General features: G+C 40.3%; 1 protein-coding gene across 14 annotated transcripts in view; it reads left to right on the top strand.

Annotated features, from left to right (window-relative positions):
- Nucleotides 1–20,545, top strand: part of BBX (BBX high mobility group box domain containing) — a 260,883-nt gene that overhangs the window by 189,333 nt on the left and 51,005 nt on the right. For all 14 annotated transcript variants that reach the window (XM_087439547.1, XM_087439543.1, XM_087439546.1 and 11 more), the window contains 2 exons: nucleotides 9,805–9,885; nucleotides 13,198–13,272. In XM_087439547.1, the coding sequence (XP_087295673.1) occupies nucleotides 9,805–9,885; nucleotides 13,198–13,272 (156 nt within the window). The remainder of the gene's footprint in view (nucleotides 1–9,804; nucleotides 9,886–13,197; nucleotides 13,273–20,545) is intronic.

Raw genomic sequence — 20,545 nt, forward strand, 5'->3', positions numbered from 1 at the left:
TAGGCATAACGGAGTGACCCCTGGCTCAGAGTGGTAGACACAGCTTGTCTCTCCTGAGATTTGGTGCAATATAGCACAGGAGTCTCATTAGGAAATAACCCCATAATAGTGAAGGAAATAGAAAGAGGTGTTTCCAATGAAGATGCGATTTTAACAAACTTATTTAAATCAGAAATCAAACAGAAGTTGTTTAGTCAATAAAATATGATGTAAGAGTCAGCTGAAAATAGGCTAGCAGGGGACTGCAGAGAGCCAGTCTGCTCAACAGAATGCCCTGGGGTTTAAGTGAACATATACACTTTTGGTTACTTTAAAGGATCAAGAAAGAAAAAATAGAAGAAATAAAAGTAATAATGTTCACATCAAACTCTGGGAAGAGCTAAAGAGAAGGCAGTTACATTGAGGGTTAAGCCCTTACATTTCATATCAGGGAGTTATTATCTAAGATGAAAATGCAATAAATATAAGTATTTGATCTAGAATTTCTAGAAGTAATCTTTAAGATTAAAAATCTTCTATGCTGTTGTATGTTACTTTAATAAAAAATGTAAAGCTAAATTAAATTTTAAAAATAAAGGCAGGGAGGGCCAGCCCCGGTGGCCTAGTGGTTAGGTTTGGCGCGCTCTGCTTCGGCAGCCCAAGGTCGTTTCCCAGGGGCGGACCTACACTACTCATCAGTGGCCATGCTGTGGCGGCAGCCTGCATACAAAACAGAGGAAGATTGGCAACAGATGTTAGCTCAGGGCGAATCTTCTTCAACAAAAATAAATAAATACAGGCAGGGAGTAATACAATTCAGAGTGTGTGAAAGGGGAGGTGATTTAACATAAAACATATAGAACAGCTTGGATTAATACTGGAAAGGGCAACATTCAGTATCAGACCTAAGTGGGTACCAGAAAATCATCTTGGCTAGATCAGAAGGGATGGTTTGGGGAATAATGGAAAATAAGAAATGTTAGGCAGATGGAAAGGTTTGAAGACATCAGCATCCGTTTAGTTGAATGACTAAGGCAAACTTTCAGATATGTGGGAAGTGCATTAGACCTTGGGCCCTGATTTTACAATGCCTAGTTTTTGTTGGAACCAAAAGACATGACACTAAAGTTACGATCAAGCCGCTTTTTTCTGCTTCCATCCTGTAAAATGGAGCTAATAATAATACCCGCGTGCCTCTAACTCCCAGGACATCTGTGAAGATTAATTAAATAAAACCTGTAAGGCATTTTTAACTCTCCTGAAAAGCCTTCTTGCAAGTACCTAATATTATTACCGTAAGTTATTCTAGGCATTTCATACTTAACTTGAAAGCTTAAATTACATCAGGCCTTACTCCTACAGGCTCCAGTATGCTTTACCAGCGTCGTGCGCACACCGAGTTCCTGCCCACTGAAAACTGGTAGGAAATTACAGTTGTAATTTACTCTCTTCATCACCAGGTGCTCAAGGAGGAGACACTTTCTAATACCTGGGAGTAATCAATATAGGAAGTGTGACTTCAGCAGAATAGCCAAGTTAGCATCAGAGTTAGTGGAGAAGATGCTAGCAGATGATGGCACACCTCCGTTAAGGGACTGTAAAGGTCGTGCTATATAAGAATTGAATGGTCCAGGAACTGGGTGTCATCTTTTCACAGATTCAGTCATATGGCAGGTATTTATCGAATGCTTTCTATGTGCCAGACACATGAGGGAACAGACTAGACACAGTCTCTGCCCTCATGGAGCTGATGATGTATGAAGATTCAGGTTTTTAGAGATAGCAACCCTTCACGTGAGACTTCTGGCTTCAAAGGGAATCACATTGATTTTCGTTTGTTAATTTAAAAATTATTAAAATATTTATTTAAAAATAGTTCATGTATCTAAATTTCTAGATATGACTGTAGGACTGAAATTTAGGAATTATAAATATATTTTGTTTTATGTTTGTAATATCAATCTCTCACCTCTTCCAGGAAGCCCTTTCTGATTTCTTGAGCCAAATATCATTCCTCCTCTTCCTAATCCCTCATAGCTCTTACTGTCAGTGTTATACATTTCAGCACTTGATTATATTTAGTTGTGTTGTTATAAACTCTATAACAAAAGTCTTTTTAAAAGAAATTTTTTGGGGCTGGCCCCATGGCATAGTGGTTAAGTGCACACACTCTGCTGCTGGCGGCCCGGGTTCGGATCCCAGGCGCACACCGACGCACCACTTGTCAGGCCATGCTGTGGTGGCATCCCACATAAAGTGGAGGAAGATGGGTACGGCCGTTAGCTCAGGACTAATCTTCCTCAGCAAAAAAGAGGAGGATTGGCATGGATGTTAGCTCAGGGCTGATCTTCCTCACAAAAAAAATTTTTTTTTTCTCATTGTATACTATGTGTAAGTCTTGACTCATCTGGAAGACTTGAAGCAACTTGAGATCAGGACCAGTGACAGGATTGAAGTAGTTAAGACAGCTTGCATTTATTGAACACTTCCTCTGTTCCGGGCGCTGTTCCTAAGTGCATTACATAAGAGTAACTCTTGATCCTCACAAAAACCCTATGAGTTGTCTTATTTCCCTTGTAAGTAAGTATTAAACCACTAGGTGAGGAAATGGAGGCACAGAAGGGTTGTGCAGCTATGCAGTGACAGAGTGGGATTTGAACCCAGGAGGACTAGCTTCAGTCTTGTGTGGAATAGAGGGGGCTTTGTGATTCAGCCCCCACCCACCTGGCCTCAGCTCTAGCCACTTTCCCCGGGGCGTCCTGTGCTGCACCCTCACAGGGGCCTTCCATGAGCGCTTACTGGGGGCCAGGCTCTGCGCAGACCCTTACACTGATCATCTCATTCCGCCTTCCCACGAGCCCTGTGAGGTCGCTTTATTATTATGGCCCCCATTTCATGGTGAGGAAACTCGGCTAGAGAGGTTACACAGCCTCTCCAAGGTCATAGAGCGAGAAAGTCATAATCTTAGGATTTGGACCCATGTATTTTCCGTTAAATGATGAGATAGGTGAAATCTGAGAGAAAAGATGATTATATTAATGTGTTAAACGAATGAATGATTATGTCCATATTTTAAACACTGTGAATTTTAAATTTAAGACAAATATAGAGCTGGATAAAATTGAGTGTTCACCTTTCTTGGTTATAATTTCTGACATCAGTGAAGTGGGGAAAACCATTTTCTACCCATTGGTACATTTGAGCTTGTTTGACGTGTGCCTCTCTTAGGCTACAGTATTTGACTGTTCCAGGGTCCTTAAATCCACTGAATTCCAGCCCCCTCCCCAGCTCTCACCGTCACCCCCAAATCAAAGCTTTTCTTCCCTTCTCACAGTTTTATAGCTTCTAAATGTATTTTGTGAGGAAATATACTATATTTAAATTTTACATTAAGTAGCAAGTGGGCTCTTTGAACTTTGTCTCTTCCTGGTGGGATCTCCCCCTTTGATGTCACTGTTCACTGCCCGTTTAAGCTGGAACTCCTCATCCAGCCCAGCCTCTTCTGTCTCAGCAGTGGGCCTTAAAGCCCAGAGAATCAGGTCCTTTCACGCAACTTGATTGACAGGCATCTGTCCTCGATGAGTTCCCGGGCTGCATTGCGTGAGACGGGGATGAGCTTGCCTGAGCAGAGGTAGCGGGGAAGGTGGGCAGCAAGTGAGGTGGGATAGAAAGAGGTGGGTGGAGGACAAGAGGATGGAGGAGAAGGGTGGTTCTTGCTGCTGCGTTGCTGTTGAGAGCGTGTTGATATGCCCTGTTGCGTTCTGTTCTCACCGTGTCCTGTGAGGAAGGCGGAGTAGCATTGTTACCTGCTTTATCAGATGCGGGGAGGGAGATGCTGTGATTGTCTCAGCTGCCGTGGCTGTTGTTTGTAGAAGTGGCCTCGCGTCAGTTCTGGCATCCTTACTCGTGCTCCACCGCACGGCTTTACTCACGGCGTCACTCATGGCGTCGTCAGTGCTCTGCCAGCCCTGGTGCCCTGAGTAAAACCAGGGCCCGATGCCTCCTCTCAGCCCGATGACTTGCCATGTGTTCTAATGTGGGGGAGCACTCAGCTCTCTGCGGTGTTAATTGGTTGTGCTTCCAGGGGGGCCCAGCCTGCTGTCAGCCGGCCAAGTGCAGGGCTCTAGTCTCAGGTTCTCCTTAACCTCATTTAGGTTTAATTAAGAGTGGCCTCACTGCAGTCCTTCACGACGTTTGGAAGGACTAACTTTACATTTTAATTCACTTATGTTTAAGCTCAAGTCCATTCCAGAGCTTCATTTAACATATTATCATATCATTAAATGCAAATCAAATAATCAGTCATTGAAGGATACTTGGCAAAAGCCACCAATTGTAGGAAAGGCTTGGTCAGGCTGACCAAGGGTGATAATCAGATCCCCAGGCCTCAGAGTCACACAGGATCTTTACACTTGAACTCTGAAAAGGGGATCCTCTACCCCCACACCCCCTCCTCCTGTAGCAGACAGCCCCACCCCCGCCTATACCTGTGCCCTTCTCTCAAATTCCCTCTTTCGGTGAAAGGCTTTAACCTACCTTAGAAGCACAGGCATTGTCTAACCCGTCTCCCTCAGCCCTGTTTCCTGCAGGCCTGGCAAATACCATTGCTGGTTTAATTGGGGCCCGGCATCTCAGCTGGTTTATTGCTTAACCTTCTAATTGGTCTCCCGCCTCCAGCCCATCCCCAGCCAAGGTCATCCTGCACTCCACTGACAGAATCATCTAACTACACGTCTCTCATGCTGCTCCTCTGACTGAACACCCTGGCTGGCTCCCCATTGCCTTTAGCCTAATTTTCGAATTTCTTAACATAGAATTCAAATTTCCCTCATTCCGATTCATCTCCCACTGCGCTCCCAGGCGTCTTAATCTTCAGCCACACTGGGAAAAGCACTGCTTCTTACACACATAGGACACTTGCCTCCATACTTTGTCTCCTGCTGTTACCCCATCATTTCCACGATTCTGTTGCTCCTTCTAGGTGTATCTCAGGTGTTGTTTGTCTTCTTCTACACATCCAGAAAGAATGAAGGCTGCTCTATCCTCCCATGGGCCCTGTAATATTCCACCAGGATGCACTTAGTTCTTACACGTGTAGCTGTCTCCTGCACTCGAATTGCAAGCAACTTAAGGGCCAGACATGTTCTCTTAGTCATCATTTCATTCCCCAGCACAAAATGCATACAAATGGAGTGAATGTATGCTTCTTGAAAGCAGCAGTCTTTGTGGCTGGCACATAATAGGTGTTTATTGAATATTTGTGGAGGGAGTGAGTAATCAATAAGTGTTTGAATTAGCAAGAGCAGGAGTATGTAGTTCAGCTACAGCCAGTGTTCTTACCCCTTTCATTGACTGTGTCCATCACAGTCCAGTGTGTGTGGTCTTGTGCCTTCAGAAGCAGAAATGGGCTCTTGATGAAACCTGGGTTTCCAGACCACTTATGGTGCATCTAATTGGCTTGATCTGTTTTATATCAGGGTGCTAGATCATATTTCTGTGTCTACAGTTTTCACGATCTGAATTGCACCTGTGGAAAAAAATAAGTGCTGTGTCATAATTCTTAATTATACTAATCATTCCCCTTCCTTGGTTATTGAGAATTACAGTTAAATCAAAGGGAAGATCGGATTTAAGGCAAGTTGACTATGTGGTTAATAAAACTTTGCTTTTAAAATCCCTTTAGCTGTTTTCTTTCTTGGGCATATAGCTACACCTAGTGGCTTTAGGGATTATTTCAGAGTGTTTCTAGAAACAGCTTCTTTTGGTTTTTTTCTCCATTTATTTAACCTCTGTTTATTTAGTATCTTTTCTTAGCTCTTAATTAATGAACAGATGTCTTTGACTCTTTATATTCTGCTATATTTAGAAAGTAAGCTGGCTCTAGCATAGGAGTGGATATTGAGGAATTAACATTTATCCATAAAAAGTGTGCCCCACCTGGTAAGTAATTTAGAGTGCTGTAAATACAAACATCAAGACAACAAGGTCTGGGACCCTCTGACTAATAACTTTACTTAAACAGGAGCCTTTTGTGGGAAATACCCTCTTCCTTTTATGTGGATGTAATCCTAGATTTCTTTACCAAATATGTGTATATATTGGTGTATGCATGAATATACACACTTGTATTGGGTGCCTTATTTATCAAGCAGTCAAGAATGAATCCCGCATGTATACATTTTCCACGTCATTGAACCATTTTTACATTTTGAAATTTCAGATGGAAATATGTGTAGCATATATCACACATTTCTGCTTTTTAACAAAGGCTATATTTCATAATTATCCTTATCTTGACAACTTAGGATCATAGTTATAAATATTAATTACTGAGTGAACTGATGCCTTCAGGAGGAACTTTGGGCTATGTGCCTGACTTTAATTTCTTTCAGAGTGAGCAGGATGCTGCGGAACACCTTTGCGCCTGTTCTTGCAGTTCTGCTGTCTTCCCCTGCTGTCGTCTTGCAGCTGACAGTGTTTCTTTGACAACCCTCTCCCGTTTTCTTACCCCACTCTTGGCCCTTCTGATTGCTGCTGCCGTTCTGCCGCGGACTAGTCAGGTAACCGCGCAGCTTAGTAGTAACCCAGTTCTCCTGGCTCCTGACTTTGTGCTGTTTCCATTACACTGCACTGAAGATTATGCTAAATCCACAGTGCTTTCAAGTAAGAGTAACTAGATTTTGAGAGAGGGCATTGTCCAGTGAAATGCACAGCCTCAGTGACTCTTACTGCTGTTTTAACCATTGAACAGCCTTTGTTGTGTGATGCCTGGCCAGGTCATTGAGATTCTTCGTATCACACGCACAGAGAATCAAGTCAGTCAATGGATATTCCTTGTGCAGCTGCTGTGCGTCAGGTGCATGGGGATCACAAACACACATGCATAGACTTTGACTGCCTGGTGCAATTGACATAACATGCAGGATTACAGGCGCCTTGATAATTACTTACATTTGAATTCTCCATTCAGATAGAAAGTTTTATTTAAGATCATCCATCCTAGTGATTTGCAGAAGGTTATTTAACGTTAAAACTTTGTGACTTGATGTGTAGTTATGGCCAGATAATCTATAGATGGGACTTAAAAGAAAATTGACTTGTCTTCTACAGTTTGTATGAACTCTAATTAAGCCATAGGGTGATGTATCTTCTCATAAATGGTAACTATTTCTCATGCATCATGGGAACTGAAATAAGAATATATGTTATATAGGCTATATGCAGTGTACTACCCTAAATGATAATACATTTAATTCCAAATATCTTTTATAGATTTCTGTCATGCGTACAATCTACATTATTAAAGATTTATAAAGACACTTTATAATTTTCATTTAGTCCTAGGCTTGATTTTAAATCAAATTTTGATTATTTACCAAGATGTCTAGGGGCTAAACACACAGGATTTCTTTTTTCTTTTCTTTTTTTTTTTTTTGAGGAACATTGGCCCTGAGCTAACATCTGTTGCCAATCTTCCTCTTTTCTTCTTTTTTTCTCCTCAAAGCCCCAGTACATAGTTGCATATCCTAGTTGTAGGTCATTCTAGTTCTTCTGTGTGGGACGCCGCCTCAGCATGGCTTGATGAGCGGTGAGTAGGTCCGCACCCAGGATCCAAACGGGCGAACCCCGAGCCACCCAAGCAGAATATGCAAACTTAACACTACCCGGCCAGCCCCAGATTTCTTTATAAACCAGGATAATATTGATTTTTTTGTTATTCCTAAATTACAATATAAAGACATATTTTGTTCAAATATTCCTTCCAATAAAGGAATTTTTGTGGCTAGGAATTTCAAGATTCATTGGCCTTCTTTTTAGTGCATTTTGGGTCTCCTTGGCTTCAAATGCTTGAGAAACAAATAAAAACGCTTTGGGGCCATTTGGCATACAACTTGTCAAATAGTCAAGTGACAGTAACAGAGTCAGGCTTTGGCAACCAAACCACAGGTAGCACATTAATTAAAGCTTCCACACCTTCTCTATGGAGCTTATCACTGGAAGAAGGTGGCCATTACTCTTTCAGATCCAAAGGTGACAATTAAAATTTCAAATGCCTGCTCCTGCCCAGTGGCCTGTGACACTGTTAGAGAAACACATCTTCAATGTCTAATGGAGAAATTCAGTGAGAAACTCTCTTTTTAGGCACGCAACGTGAGTGACTGTCAGCTCTTTCCATAGGATTCAACCATCTAATATAATCACATGCAGCTATTAAAATTATATGGGAAAAGGTTTAATAACACAGGGAAATTAATGTGTCATTAAAAAAGAACATCATATAACTATAGTACAACATCCAATTTTTGTTGAAAAAGTTATCTACATACACAGCTGGAAGAATGTACGTGGAATATTAACAGTGCTTATCTTTAGGAGATAAAAGATGATGGGCTGGCCCCGTGGCTTAGCGGTTAAGTGCTCGCGCTCGGATGCTGGCGGCCAGGGTTCAGATCCCAGGCACGCACCGACGCACCGCTTCTCCGGCCATGCTGAGGCCGCGTCCCACGTACAGCAACTAGAAGGATGTGCAACTATGACATACAACTATCTACTGGGGCTTTGGGGGAAATAAATAAATAAATAAATAAAAAGATGATTTTTCTTCTGTATCTTGTTTTTTGTTTTTTTTTTTTCAGATTTTTCTGCAGTGAACTTGGATTTATTGTCAGAAACATATTAAAAAGCATTTTTAACTTCTTAACTATTTTTCTTCTAAAGTGAAAGATAAGTTTTTCCGTGAGACTCCCTAACCTTGTCATTCAAGAAAGGGAGGGTGGGGGGGACACACTGATTTGGGATTTAGAAGACTTGTCCACTTTCATTTATTTTATTCAGCATACTTGTTGAGTATCTACGTCATGCCCAGACAGTGTTAGGAGTCTGCGTTAAACAAAGCCACTGGGAGAGGATGCCCAAGAAACAGATATTTGTGTTCTGTGGTGATCAATGCTAAGTACCATGAAGATAAAGAAGATTACTGAGTGTTGGGAAGGGGAAGTATCATGTACCTCTCTGGTCCTAAGTTCCTTCATCTGTAAAAAGGGTTAGATCAGAGCAATAATGAAATCCTTCCCTCTCTAACATTGGGACTCCTGTGACTTTTGAATAACAGTTGGCTACCTAAGTGATTATGTCACCCAAATACAAAAATGGGTCAATTTTAGTGATGAGATAAAATAGGGAATGTGTATCCCGAGGAGAGTACTTGATTAATAGCAAGAATTTTTGAAAAATCAGTGGTGTTTCTGTAACCAGTGTTAATAATGAAGATAGCAGAGCCTTAAATGTTTACCCAACATGGTAAATAGTGCAAAGGAAACTATATTATAAAAAAAAATTCTCTTAGGTAAATACTAACCTTTCTAAGATTGTGGCTTGTGTATAAACACATGAAAATCCTGGAAAACAAGAATTCGACTTTAGTTTTGTTTTCCCAAAAGGTTTGTATTGTCAGATCTTGTGTGTGTTCATGTAGTCTGGTGATGTGAAATACTGGGGAAACACAGAACATGGAAGAAGTAGCTATTCCTTGGATTTGGTGGCAGAAAGCCAAGAGAGCAAGTGGGCATCATTGTAGTAAGAAATTTCTCTTAGGTAAATATTAAGTTTTCTAAAATGCATCATCCTGCTATTTATGGTATTATTTGCAGTTGGATGGCTTCTTGTATAAAACTTTGCAAAATACAACTACTTTTTTCTCACAGTATTGCCTCACATTTGTGGAACCATTTTTTCCTCAAATAGGAATGTTTTAGGTGCATTTATCTTCTGTTGTCTTCCAGAAACGATTCCTGTGATGCCTCATGCCATCCTTCTTTCTTTCAGGTGTCCTCTGGTACTTGCAGGCCTGATGTTTCAGAATCTCCTGATTTACGTCAGAAGTCACCATTATTTCAGTTTGCTGAGGTAATATGTTGCAATTTATACTTAATGAGGAAATTATAAAATGAGCCTAAATTTGGGCTGATGATAGTAACTTAAAGCAATGAAGAACTCAGCTTAATTAACCATAAATGTGAAAATGGAATCAAATTTTGGGAAAGATATTTTGGCACACCAGAGTGTCTTAATTAAGGAATAACTATATTTATGTTCATAGAAGCTTATTATTAAGTCATACTAAATATTATTACACTTAAACCTCATCACTAATTTTTATTCATGGATAGTAAAGTTAAGAGTATAATTGAATTATTATTAGAACTTAGTCATTTATCAGGTGTTACTTTACCAGGTGTTAAATCAGAAGAGAGAATCAACTCATGGTTATTGGCTATGCATTCCTTTTTTCCTTTTTTTTTTTTAGTACCCTTTTTTCTTAATTAAACCTTTAGCATGCAGTTGGCAGTTTTCAAAGTCTTACGTCTTGTGTCAAACCTGTTGGGCTCAATACATCTCTAGCATTGATTCAGAGAGATGGTATAGAAAAAGCACATTATCCTTGATATCAAATCTAAAGGTTAAGACTGCTTCCTGAAATATCTTCATTTACCCTAGAACTCAATATGGAGCTATGATTGATTAATTTTTTCTAAACTTTAAACCACGTAGTCTCCCCTTGATCATTTGGATTGTCTTTCACTAGACCTTGTCTTGCATTGCCATCCTTCTGAGCATTTGCCTGCTGTGTAACGGTTCTGCACAAGGAGAGCATATTTTTAGTTTCAGATGTTTTTTTTTCCCTCTCTGGTGTCTTTTCCTGGTGGTTTAAACATTTCATTGGCAAAACTGCTTTTCACACTGGCAATTAGGCCATTCCATTTTTTTGTGTGTATGAGGAAGATTGGCCCTGAGCTAACATCTGCCAATCCTCCTCTTTTTTATTGCTGAAGAAGACAGGCCATAGGCTAACATCCACGCCCATCTTCCTCTACTTTATATGGGACGCCGCCACAGCATGGCTGGCCAAGCGGTGTGTCGGTGCGCGCCCGGGATCCAAACCGGCGAACCCTGGGCCACCGCAGTGGAGAGCACGCACTTAACCGCTTGCGCCACGGGGCCGGCCCAGGCCATTCCTTTTAAGACATTGTTTATAATGTGCCTCTATGCCTTGCTGATGTCACCAGAATGTTGTAACATATATCTGCTGGCATGATGCTCCTTATCTATCACTTTTCTTTCTTTCTCTGAGATGTGCCATGAATTCCAATTGTTTGTATATTGTTTCCTCCAGAATTTAATGGAATAGAGGATCCCTTCTGCCCTCCCTTTTCTACAGTAGTTATAGACATGTTAAATAATATTGGTCCCAACTTTGAAAGCAGAGATGTGATCCTTGAACCCCTAAAGATCTAATGAAATTTCTAAAATTTCCCATGAAATTTTGGTTGTATTGGCATGTGTACATCTTTGTGGCTTCTACAGCATACCGAAGGTTCCAAAGACATCCCTGATCCTATTGCTTTTATATAAAGGTTCCTTAATCTAATATTTCTTCAGAAGCTCTCTATTCGTGTCATTAACTGGATATCTCCTTTATCCCAATATTAATTTATAAAAACATTCTTTTGTTTAGAAACTTGTGAAATACTTTTCAAAAATCTGGATGGTTTATACCACTGGTTCTATTTTGTTCACTGTCTGATTTAATCCTTGAAGAAATATATGGTAGGTTAGGCATTTCCCCTTACATAAACTGTTTATTTCTCTCACTGTTATTGAGGGTTGGTAGGAATGAAGGGTGATGTCTGAAGTAAGACTACGTGGTTTATAATTCCCAGGACTTCAGGAAAATCCTGTGGATTTATATTTGCTGTCTGTCACAACTTGCATGTGGAAGTCTTTTGAAATGATAGGTTTCGTGGTTTGACCAAGAAGAGTTCTACAGTTTTCCCCTCAAAAGTCTTCAAAAACACTTGGTTAAATCTTACCCATTTACAATAGTTTGTTTATATCTAGTTTGTTAAATAGGATCTGGGAGATCCTTTTTCTTTTTACTGATATTTATTCTAAAAATGCTAATAGTCCAATTCAAAAGATACAGTGGAATTAAAATTTTCCTAATGGCTTCAGCAGTGAATAAAATCAATAATTCTATCATTCTGTTTACTAATTCTTTCTTATCCTTAAAAATCACTTTGATACTGTAGCACCAACTGGTTCCATTGTTTTTATAACCAACTTAAGATGAAAAAATGATTTCTCTGATTGAAGAGTTATGATTGTTGTGCATTTATTGCTTAGTGAGTACCCTTTGGTGGAGTTGAGGAGCACAGTTAATTGAAGAAAAAGACTTTATGGGACTAGAAATGGGCTGAACTTAGAATGCCCAGGCTTTCTGCTCTTGTGACCCTTTCACTCTATTTTGTAACTGGATAGAAGCTTCGTTCGCTTTGGAACCAAAATTGATAACTGACCTTGTTCTCAAAACATCCTTGGTAACTATTTCCACATGGCCCTCAGAGCAGACTTTTGATGAGGCTCCCGTAGTTACCAAGTGGAAACAAAAGGTCTCCTAGTTGAACCAAGTGTGGTATGGCAGAATCCTCTATCCACTGTCAGACACACCTGAAGTGTGTGTGTGTGTTTGGGTAGGAAGATGCGTGGTGTGACAAAAGGAAGAAATGTTGCTCGTATTCATTGAACAATTCATTGAGTTCTGGTGCCAGGCAAGCAGTGCATTCTGTGGCTTATTTTCTTCTCACCATAATCCTGTAAAATGGGGATTAACATCATCATCATCACCAATTTACAGTTGGGAAAAATAAGTCTCAGAAAGATTAGTTAAGCTGCCCAGGGTCATGTAGCTAGTGAGTAGAAGAGCTAAGATTCATTCCCAGATACCCTGACCCACATCCGTAGGCTTTTCACAGCAGCCTCTGGCAGAGAACAGCTTGGGGGGAGTAGGGTAGGGAAGAGAGAGTGACTGGCTTTACTTGTAGCTTCCAGCTTTTAGTCATATTTTAAAAGACTCATTGAAATAAAGAAAATTAATCTCAACAGGTCTCCTCAACTGCTGTTTGATACATACCTGATACCCTTACAAGAGACGTGGCAAATGAGCCACGTCTTAGTCTTTTTGTTCCTTCCAATCATCTGTTTTTAGAAACATGGCCTTTGTCTTCCTTTATCGTTTATGCTGTTCTTTGAAAAGGGATTGAGGGTGATGACTCAGGTCTTAATCTTTATCAGTGTCTGCAGTGGAAATATATGGCAGAATCTATTAGTCTGATATGGGAAAATGTCCTTGTGCATTAAAAATTACTTGTTTCCTTTCAGATATCTTCAAGTACATCCCACCCCGATGCTCCTTCAAAAGGATGTCAAGCATCAGCCTTGTTTCAATTTGCAGAGGTATGGCCTTCTTTTTAATGCTTATTGGTCTCAGAAAACTTAGTGAGCTTAGGAAATGTTGGAATGGAGTTTTTGAACTTGGGCATGCCTCTTGACTTTACTAACATAATACACATAACAGAGCACTTAACTGCTTTTTGCTACCTTTGCTATAATCATAGATCAGCTCCAAATTATGTATCTGTTGTATAAGCATTCATTAAAGAGTTCATTCAGAATAGTCACTTTCCAGTAATTCATTTATTTCATTTTACCTTGTTTTTAATTTGTGTTACAAGCTTGGAAAAACTGCTGTCAACATGAGGGCCATAGGATTCCAATTTATTAAATTTTTCCAGTAGTGAAGTTAGATGCCGTAGTTCGTGAATAACCCTCACAGCAAACGCAGTGGTGAATATGACCCGTTCATCATCAGTGCTTAGCTTTTGATGCGATGTAGCTTCAGCCAGTATATTTTTGTGTGTGTGAGAGGAAGATCAGCCCTGAGCTAACATCCATGCCAATCCTCCTTTTTTTGCTGAGGAAGATTGGCCCTGAGCTAACATCCATGCCCATCTTCCTCCACTTTATGTGGGATGCTGCCACAGCATGGCCTGATAAGCGGTGCCTTGGTGCGCGCCCGGGATCCGAACCTGGACTGCTAGCAGTGGAGCGCACGCACTTAACCGCTACTCCACGGGGCCAGCCCCCAGCCAGTATTTTTATTAGTGTTTAATCTCAGGCCTGGATCAGGTCAGCTCTTGCAGGATCTCAGATTTCTTTGGTTTGTCAGTCAGACAGAGAGCGTATACTCGAGAGCATTTTCTGGGTTGGTAGGACGAGGAGGCAAAGCTGGTCCACTTGCTTTTGCCACAAAAGCCCTGGCCTCAACCATATGCTCATCTCTAATGAGCACTATATGACGCGTAAGAAAATGCACACAGTTCGTAAAAATAAGCTGCCGTCTGCTATAGGTGTTTCCTCTTTTTCCTTTTTATTAATTCCAACCAAAAATGCATATCATAAACAAAGCAGTTTTTTATAAGATTGAGAGAAAATGACGAGCAGGACTGTTCTGTTTAATGTGGATGTATTGAAGCACTTTGATTCATTTGAAGAGTGCTGCATAAATGGAATGTAAAATGATATCCTTTTGGCAGGAGAAAACCCAGCATCTTACTTGGAAAATGAGAAAACATTACTTTCAGCTCTTATATTAAAAAAAAAATGCCGCTGCTTCTTAGGACGTTTGTGTCCACCTCCGTGACTTCATTCCAGCAGTTGGCCTGCTCATCTGTTCGGCTTCTCTGCCGCAGTATTTGCTGTCGCTGTTGAGGGCTATTCTATAAGACTGGTAACAGAAATACCGTATAATGTTATCGTTTCAAGAAGAACAATTTGCTTGATGAATCTGAATAAATTAAGATTTTACTATAATTTTTCATTATGATAAATAGGCTGTTATTTTCGCTGTCTGGGGAAATAGTTTTGTTTAATACTTTCTTGTTTTCCTCCAGGGATTGACATCCATTTATTTGATACGAATAATTTTTTCGAGAGTTAAAAAAGAATTTTGGCATGGTGACTAAATTTATTTTTAATCTTGATACTTGAGCCAATCCCATGCAACTTTTTAGAAACATTTCCTTCCCAACAGAATGTCTTTGCCATATATTCTGTTTGATTAAATTCTACACTGTGTAGTACGAATATTAGGTTGGGGTTGGCTCATCTTGGACACACCTGATGTTTACAGATGCATTAACTGCCAGGAGTATTCATTTACAATGTCAGTGTGGGATATCTCAGCTGGTGCATGTCTAACAGTTACCCCACTCAGAGCATGATTATTATTTAAGCGATACCATCGTCAGATTTATTAGGAGCTCCTGAAGCCCTGGGCAGCTGTGAGGGGCCAGTTTGATGGTGTCACAGCCGCTGTCCTGTGATTCTGGAGAATGAGGTCCCATGCCTCTCTGAAGCAAATTAATTTGTCCTCACTCCTCAAAGCATGAGAAGGGTTTTTTGTACAGAAGAAAAGAACCTCCTCTTGGGAGCTGTGCAAGGAGACGTTTCCAGATGTCACTCCTCACTTGTCTCCTGAAGGCTTTTGGGTTTTGACCATGGGACATATATAAGATTTGAGGAAGCTTAAAAAACATTGTTATTTTGCAAGCTTATTAGGAGTTGTTTCATGGCATTGTAACACAAGAAGGCAGGCATGATGAAGAAATCAAAATAAAATGTTTTGCCCTAGAATCAAATGCAGTTCCCCCTCCCGACTCAGTATATCATTTTTCCTAGTGATATTTTTTGGCACAGGTTGATAATATAAGCCCTTTTAATTCCTAAGAAAATTAAATTATTACATACATGGTTATTTAATTGCAAATGTTATATGTGATTATACAAGAGAAGTACATGGTTCTCTAAGGGTACATAACCTGTCTAGTCACTTTCCTCAGCTGACCCAAGAGAACCCTAAGTCTCAATCTCTAATATCTCGTGATCTGACCATGTTGTCAGCCCGGTTCTGAGCTAGTTTATTCAAAGCTAAACAAGAGCTAACTAGATGAACTAATGAAATTATCTACTAAAATCTTCTATGAGCATATATTTTGTAGTAGAAATAAAATAGGCTATAATTACTAACTGTGATCATATCCCTAAAGCTCTTATAATTATTTCATAATACACCCATCACCTTTGAAAAAACACAGACTCTTGAAATTCTTGTTCTAATTAGTCTATGGCAGAGGTTCTCAAACTGTCAAATACATCAGACTCACCTCAAAGGCTTGTTCAAACACAGATTGCTGGGCTCCACCCCCAGAGTTTCTGATGTATTAAATCTTGAGTGGGGCCTGCAAATTTGCATTTGCAACAAGTTTCCTATTAAGGAACCACAGTTTGAGACCGCTGCTCTATAGTTTATCATTTTTGCCATGAGTTATTAAATCGTCATTCTTAAGGCACTTCCTAGTGTCTCTGGGACCTTATAGGGAAAAGGGTGAAGTAAGAAAGGGATGGAAAGGGTGAAGTAAGAAAGGGATGGACATACAATAGAAAATTACCCAGTAGGCCCCTTTCTACCCCCATCTCCTTTCAGAGGGATTCTCAGTCTTGTGTTATGTACACTTAAGAGAAAAGTGTATGTTTATATAATTTAGGAAACAATTTACTCTTTAAAAATGTTTAGCTTTGTAGTATTTTAAGGTTAGGCATGCAAGATTCCTAGAGAGCATTCCTGCTAATTTCATTTACAAAGGTTCATAACTCTACGAAGAGATTAGCTAGATCTCTTGGCAGTGGGTCGTTTATCATGTAATCTAATTATCCTAAAACACACTTTTTAACAAACAGTAAGCCCTGGGCATTTCTTTAAGTTAAAAATGTTTTTTCTTTCACATCAAGTCCTGAGTCTCTGCCTTGCAAGCTAAGGATATTTTTCTTTCCTAACCAAATCTGATAGTTTAAAAACCCGTTGAAGTTAACCTATATGAAACCATGAAACCGAATAAAGAACATTTTGTTTGTAGGTTCCTCATGAATGTTTACACTTAGAGGGAGAAATATATCTGCTCTACGAGATCTAGAAGGAAATACAGGGTGCAAAGCCTGTTTCCCCCCATTTCAGGCTGTCTCTTCTTCCTTATTGACACTCATGGTTCATCTAGATTCAACATGGCCCCTCTGAAGAGCTGTCACTCTGTTTCCAGGCTCTGATCCATTCAGTTGGTCTGTGTGAGTTTCCTGTCTGAATCTTCTGTTGTTCACAGGTAGAGCGACACATCCCTCACTTTTTAGATCTCCTTTACTGAAGACTAATGGCCAAATGTAATGCCAGAAGGGCGCTATTGTCTTCCTTTATTTAACAAGTCCGAGAGCCGTGACCAGTGCACATATTCTCCTCTCTGCTGTGTGGCTGACTCTTACACCTAGAGTGTATGTTTACCCTGAAAAATTACATATTGACTTTGAAGACAGAGAGCTAATCTAGATGATTTAGACAAATAGCTTTGGACATTAAAACTTTCCTTAGAAGGTATTTACTTTGCCAATATAAATACAACCATAATCTCATCAAATTTAAGGTATTGTCACAATTGGATATAAGCAATAGCTGCAAATTTAAAGCATTCATTTTCATGATGGAACGCTCAATATGTTGCAGAATATGACGTTCAACAAAAATACCATGTACTCACACTGCAGTTTATCAATGTGAAAGTATTATGTGTTTTATCAGAAGCATTAATATTTCTTTTAAGGTAAGAAAGACCAACCATCTCCTCTGGTTCATTTGTTCTTTTATTTATTGATGCCTTCAATAATTATTGGTCATTTCCTCCCAGGAAATGATGTTTGTGATACCCCTCATAATTGCAAAAGACTTCTGCCATTACTTAATTTGCTTTATCTTGACCACCTGTTTCCTTGATGTGCTCCCCTACCTCAGGCAGCTATAAAATAAGCCGTTTAACATCCAGGGTGATAATTTATCTTAACACTTTTGCTGCACCTCGCGTACTCTCACACTCACTCTGTTTAGCAGAACGCTACGTAATAACCAAAGGAGAGACTACAGTGGGGTTAACAGATTGGCAAGCACCACCCACCTCGAGGCAAATCAAAAGCATAGCCATGAACACACTGTGCAGTGTGGCCCACTCCTGCGCCTACCGGAGAGTGTAACATGACACGTGCTCCCCCCAGTAGCTGACCAATCGCTGAGAAACATGTATCAGCTATATTGTTCTTACTTGAAAGGATGTGTATGTCTCTCAAATAGAGAAGAAATGTGGGAATGAACATTGGTGTAACAAATCGGCATGGTACAAGCTATGCTTATAATCGAAGCTCTCAGAGGGGGTGAGATTCCTGAGAGAAAATGTGTAAATAGAGAGAGGTCGCTAAGACAAAACCTGAGGAACGACGTTTAAGTGATCACCGTGGGAAGCAGAGCCAGCAAAGAACAACAGGAGTGGCTTGAGAGGTGGGAGGAAAACAAGGACACTGTGGTAGTGGAAGCCCAGAGAAGAGGTTCCTGAAAGAAAGGTCAGCCATGGTGAATGCTGTGGAGGAATCGAGATGAGGCTGAGCCACAGACATTAACATATGTCCAGTTTTCTACCCCTCCCCACCCCCACCCAAAAATTAAGCCAAAAGACATTCTTAGAAAGCCTATCTTACCACTAAGTCATTCCATGAAAATTTTATTGTTAGGTGATTCTGGAAATGTTGGACTACTAAAATACATTGACACCCCTACGCGCACACACGTGCGCGCGCACACACACACACACATACACACACACGCCCCTTTGGAAATCAGGCTTCCAGCAACCTTGGGCATTTAAAATACTGCCCTATACCTACAAATAGGTAAAAATCCTCCGTAGGCAATGAGGAAAATTGTTCTTACTAAATGTGGGTGGTTCCTTTAGAAAGGCAAGGAACCGTTAATCTCAAGCCTCGACTCTGACAGCTGTGCGTGAACTCAGATGGCAGCTAATGCAGCCAGGCAGTCGGAAGTCCTTCATGGAGTCCCTCAGTGTGCCATGCACTGCACGGGGCACAGGATATACGGTCGTGAACACACACACACACACACACACACACACACACAGCGTCAGGGAGAATAAACCTACAGCAACAAAATCGACAGCAGAGGGAGCCAGTGGAAGAGCTAGAAACACACAGTGTCATGCAGGGCTACAGAGCTTGTTGTCCTTCAGTAATTCTTGAGGGTGTCACATGATTACGTGAGAAATTTAATATTCTACAAATTATTAAATTTAATAAGTATCCTCTGACATTGCAATTTTTAATTCCATTCCAGTTTCAGTGTGTAAGTAATATTTGGAATTGTACTAAAAGCGTTCATGTTTATTAGTGTTACTAATGATAAATCCTTATTACTAATAATTGCACCATTTATTGAGAGCGTAATGTGGGCTCAGCATGGTGTCAAACTCTTCACTAACATAAAATCTGATCTTCACCACAATAATACAGGGCAGGTGTTATTGTTTCTATCTTGAAGATGAGGTAACTGAGGCTCAAAGTCTTAATTATTTCCATAAGTCCTCACAGCAAAGAGTAACGAAGGCATGTCTGTCTGACATGAAAGCCATGTCCATTCTGTCACACAGCCTCCGTTCAGGCACGGGCATTGGTGCTCAGTACTTCAGGCCCCCAAGTCATTGAGAGTCGGGGATTATGTTACTATTTGTTTCTCTTAGTCCAGTGATAATGTGAGTAATTGAATTCAACTTGTCTAGAAAAAGTAGAAGTGGCATTTATCAGAGAAAATTCAACTAGAGGAAAACATTCTGAACTTCGGGAGTATTGAGCCCCATAAGTTGACCTTCTAAAGAAAAAGTAAGTGATTAGGATGAATAGGAAAGGAGTTTATTAAAAATGATGGTACCTAGGAAGGAAGAGTCCTTAGATGTTCTTAAACTAGACCCTTCTGAGTGGCCCAGATAGCTGATTAAATATTTGCCTTACAAAGGCCTCTGATTCAGCAGGTCTTCTCGGGAGAATTCCCTGTAGCAGCAGGCACCCAGTGTCGCCTGGAGCTGACAGCCCCTAGAGTCCTGTGGGACTTGGGGTCCCCCGTAAGGATATAATCACAAGGCAGGATTGCCTCCTAAACTGAACTGAGAAATGCCTCTGTCTTAAACCGAGAAAGAATTCAGGATCACGAAGACTATAAAAAGCCTAGACCATAGCTAGCTGCTCTCATGACGACAGAACTTCTCCAGAAGGCGGCTTTGTAATGATCCTTAACAATGTATGTCCCTCCCAGCTCTTTACTGAGTTACGCTAGAAATTGAAAATGAAGTTTTCATATACAAATGAGAAAGGACAGTGCTGTTCATTGTTATCAGTGCCTGGCTGCTGTTTAGCCAGATCTGCAGACGAGTATGCAGTCAATGTGAGGTTGTGTGTATGTCGATGTACTACAACGTACGTCCTTACCTGTACGACTTATGTAGGTTTGTGGTCTTGATTGTCGATCTGTGTGTGCTTTAGAGCATCTCACAAAGCCAGGGCCAATGTTTTATATAAACCCTTAGATTTCCCAGCTCCTGTCATGTTGCCCAGCAGATTTATATTGGATTCTCAAAACAGTGTTTGTTGACTGACTTCATACTGTCTTTCCACAGAGATCCCAAATAAATTCCTTAAAAAAATTTGCTAATTGCTTTGGTAAATATAAAATGATTCTAAATCTCTTTTATATTTGGCCAGTTGATGAGTTGGTATTTATATAGAAATGGAAATG

The sequence above is a fragment of the Ceratotherium simum genome, chromosome 15 (genome assembly GCF_057802395.1).
Source record: "Ceratotherium simum simum isolate JZ-2026a chromosome 15, ASM5780239v1, whole genome shotgun sequence".
Lineage (NCBI taxonomy): Eukaryota > Metazoa > Chordata > Mammalia > Perissodactyla > Rhinocerotidae > Ceratotherium > Ceratotherium simum.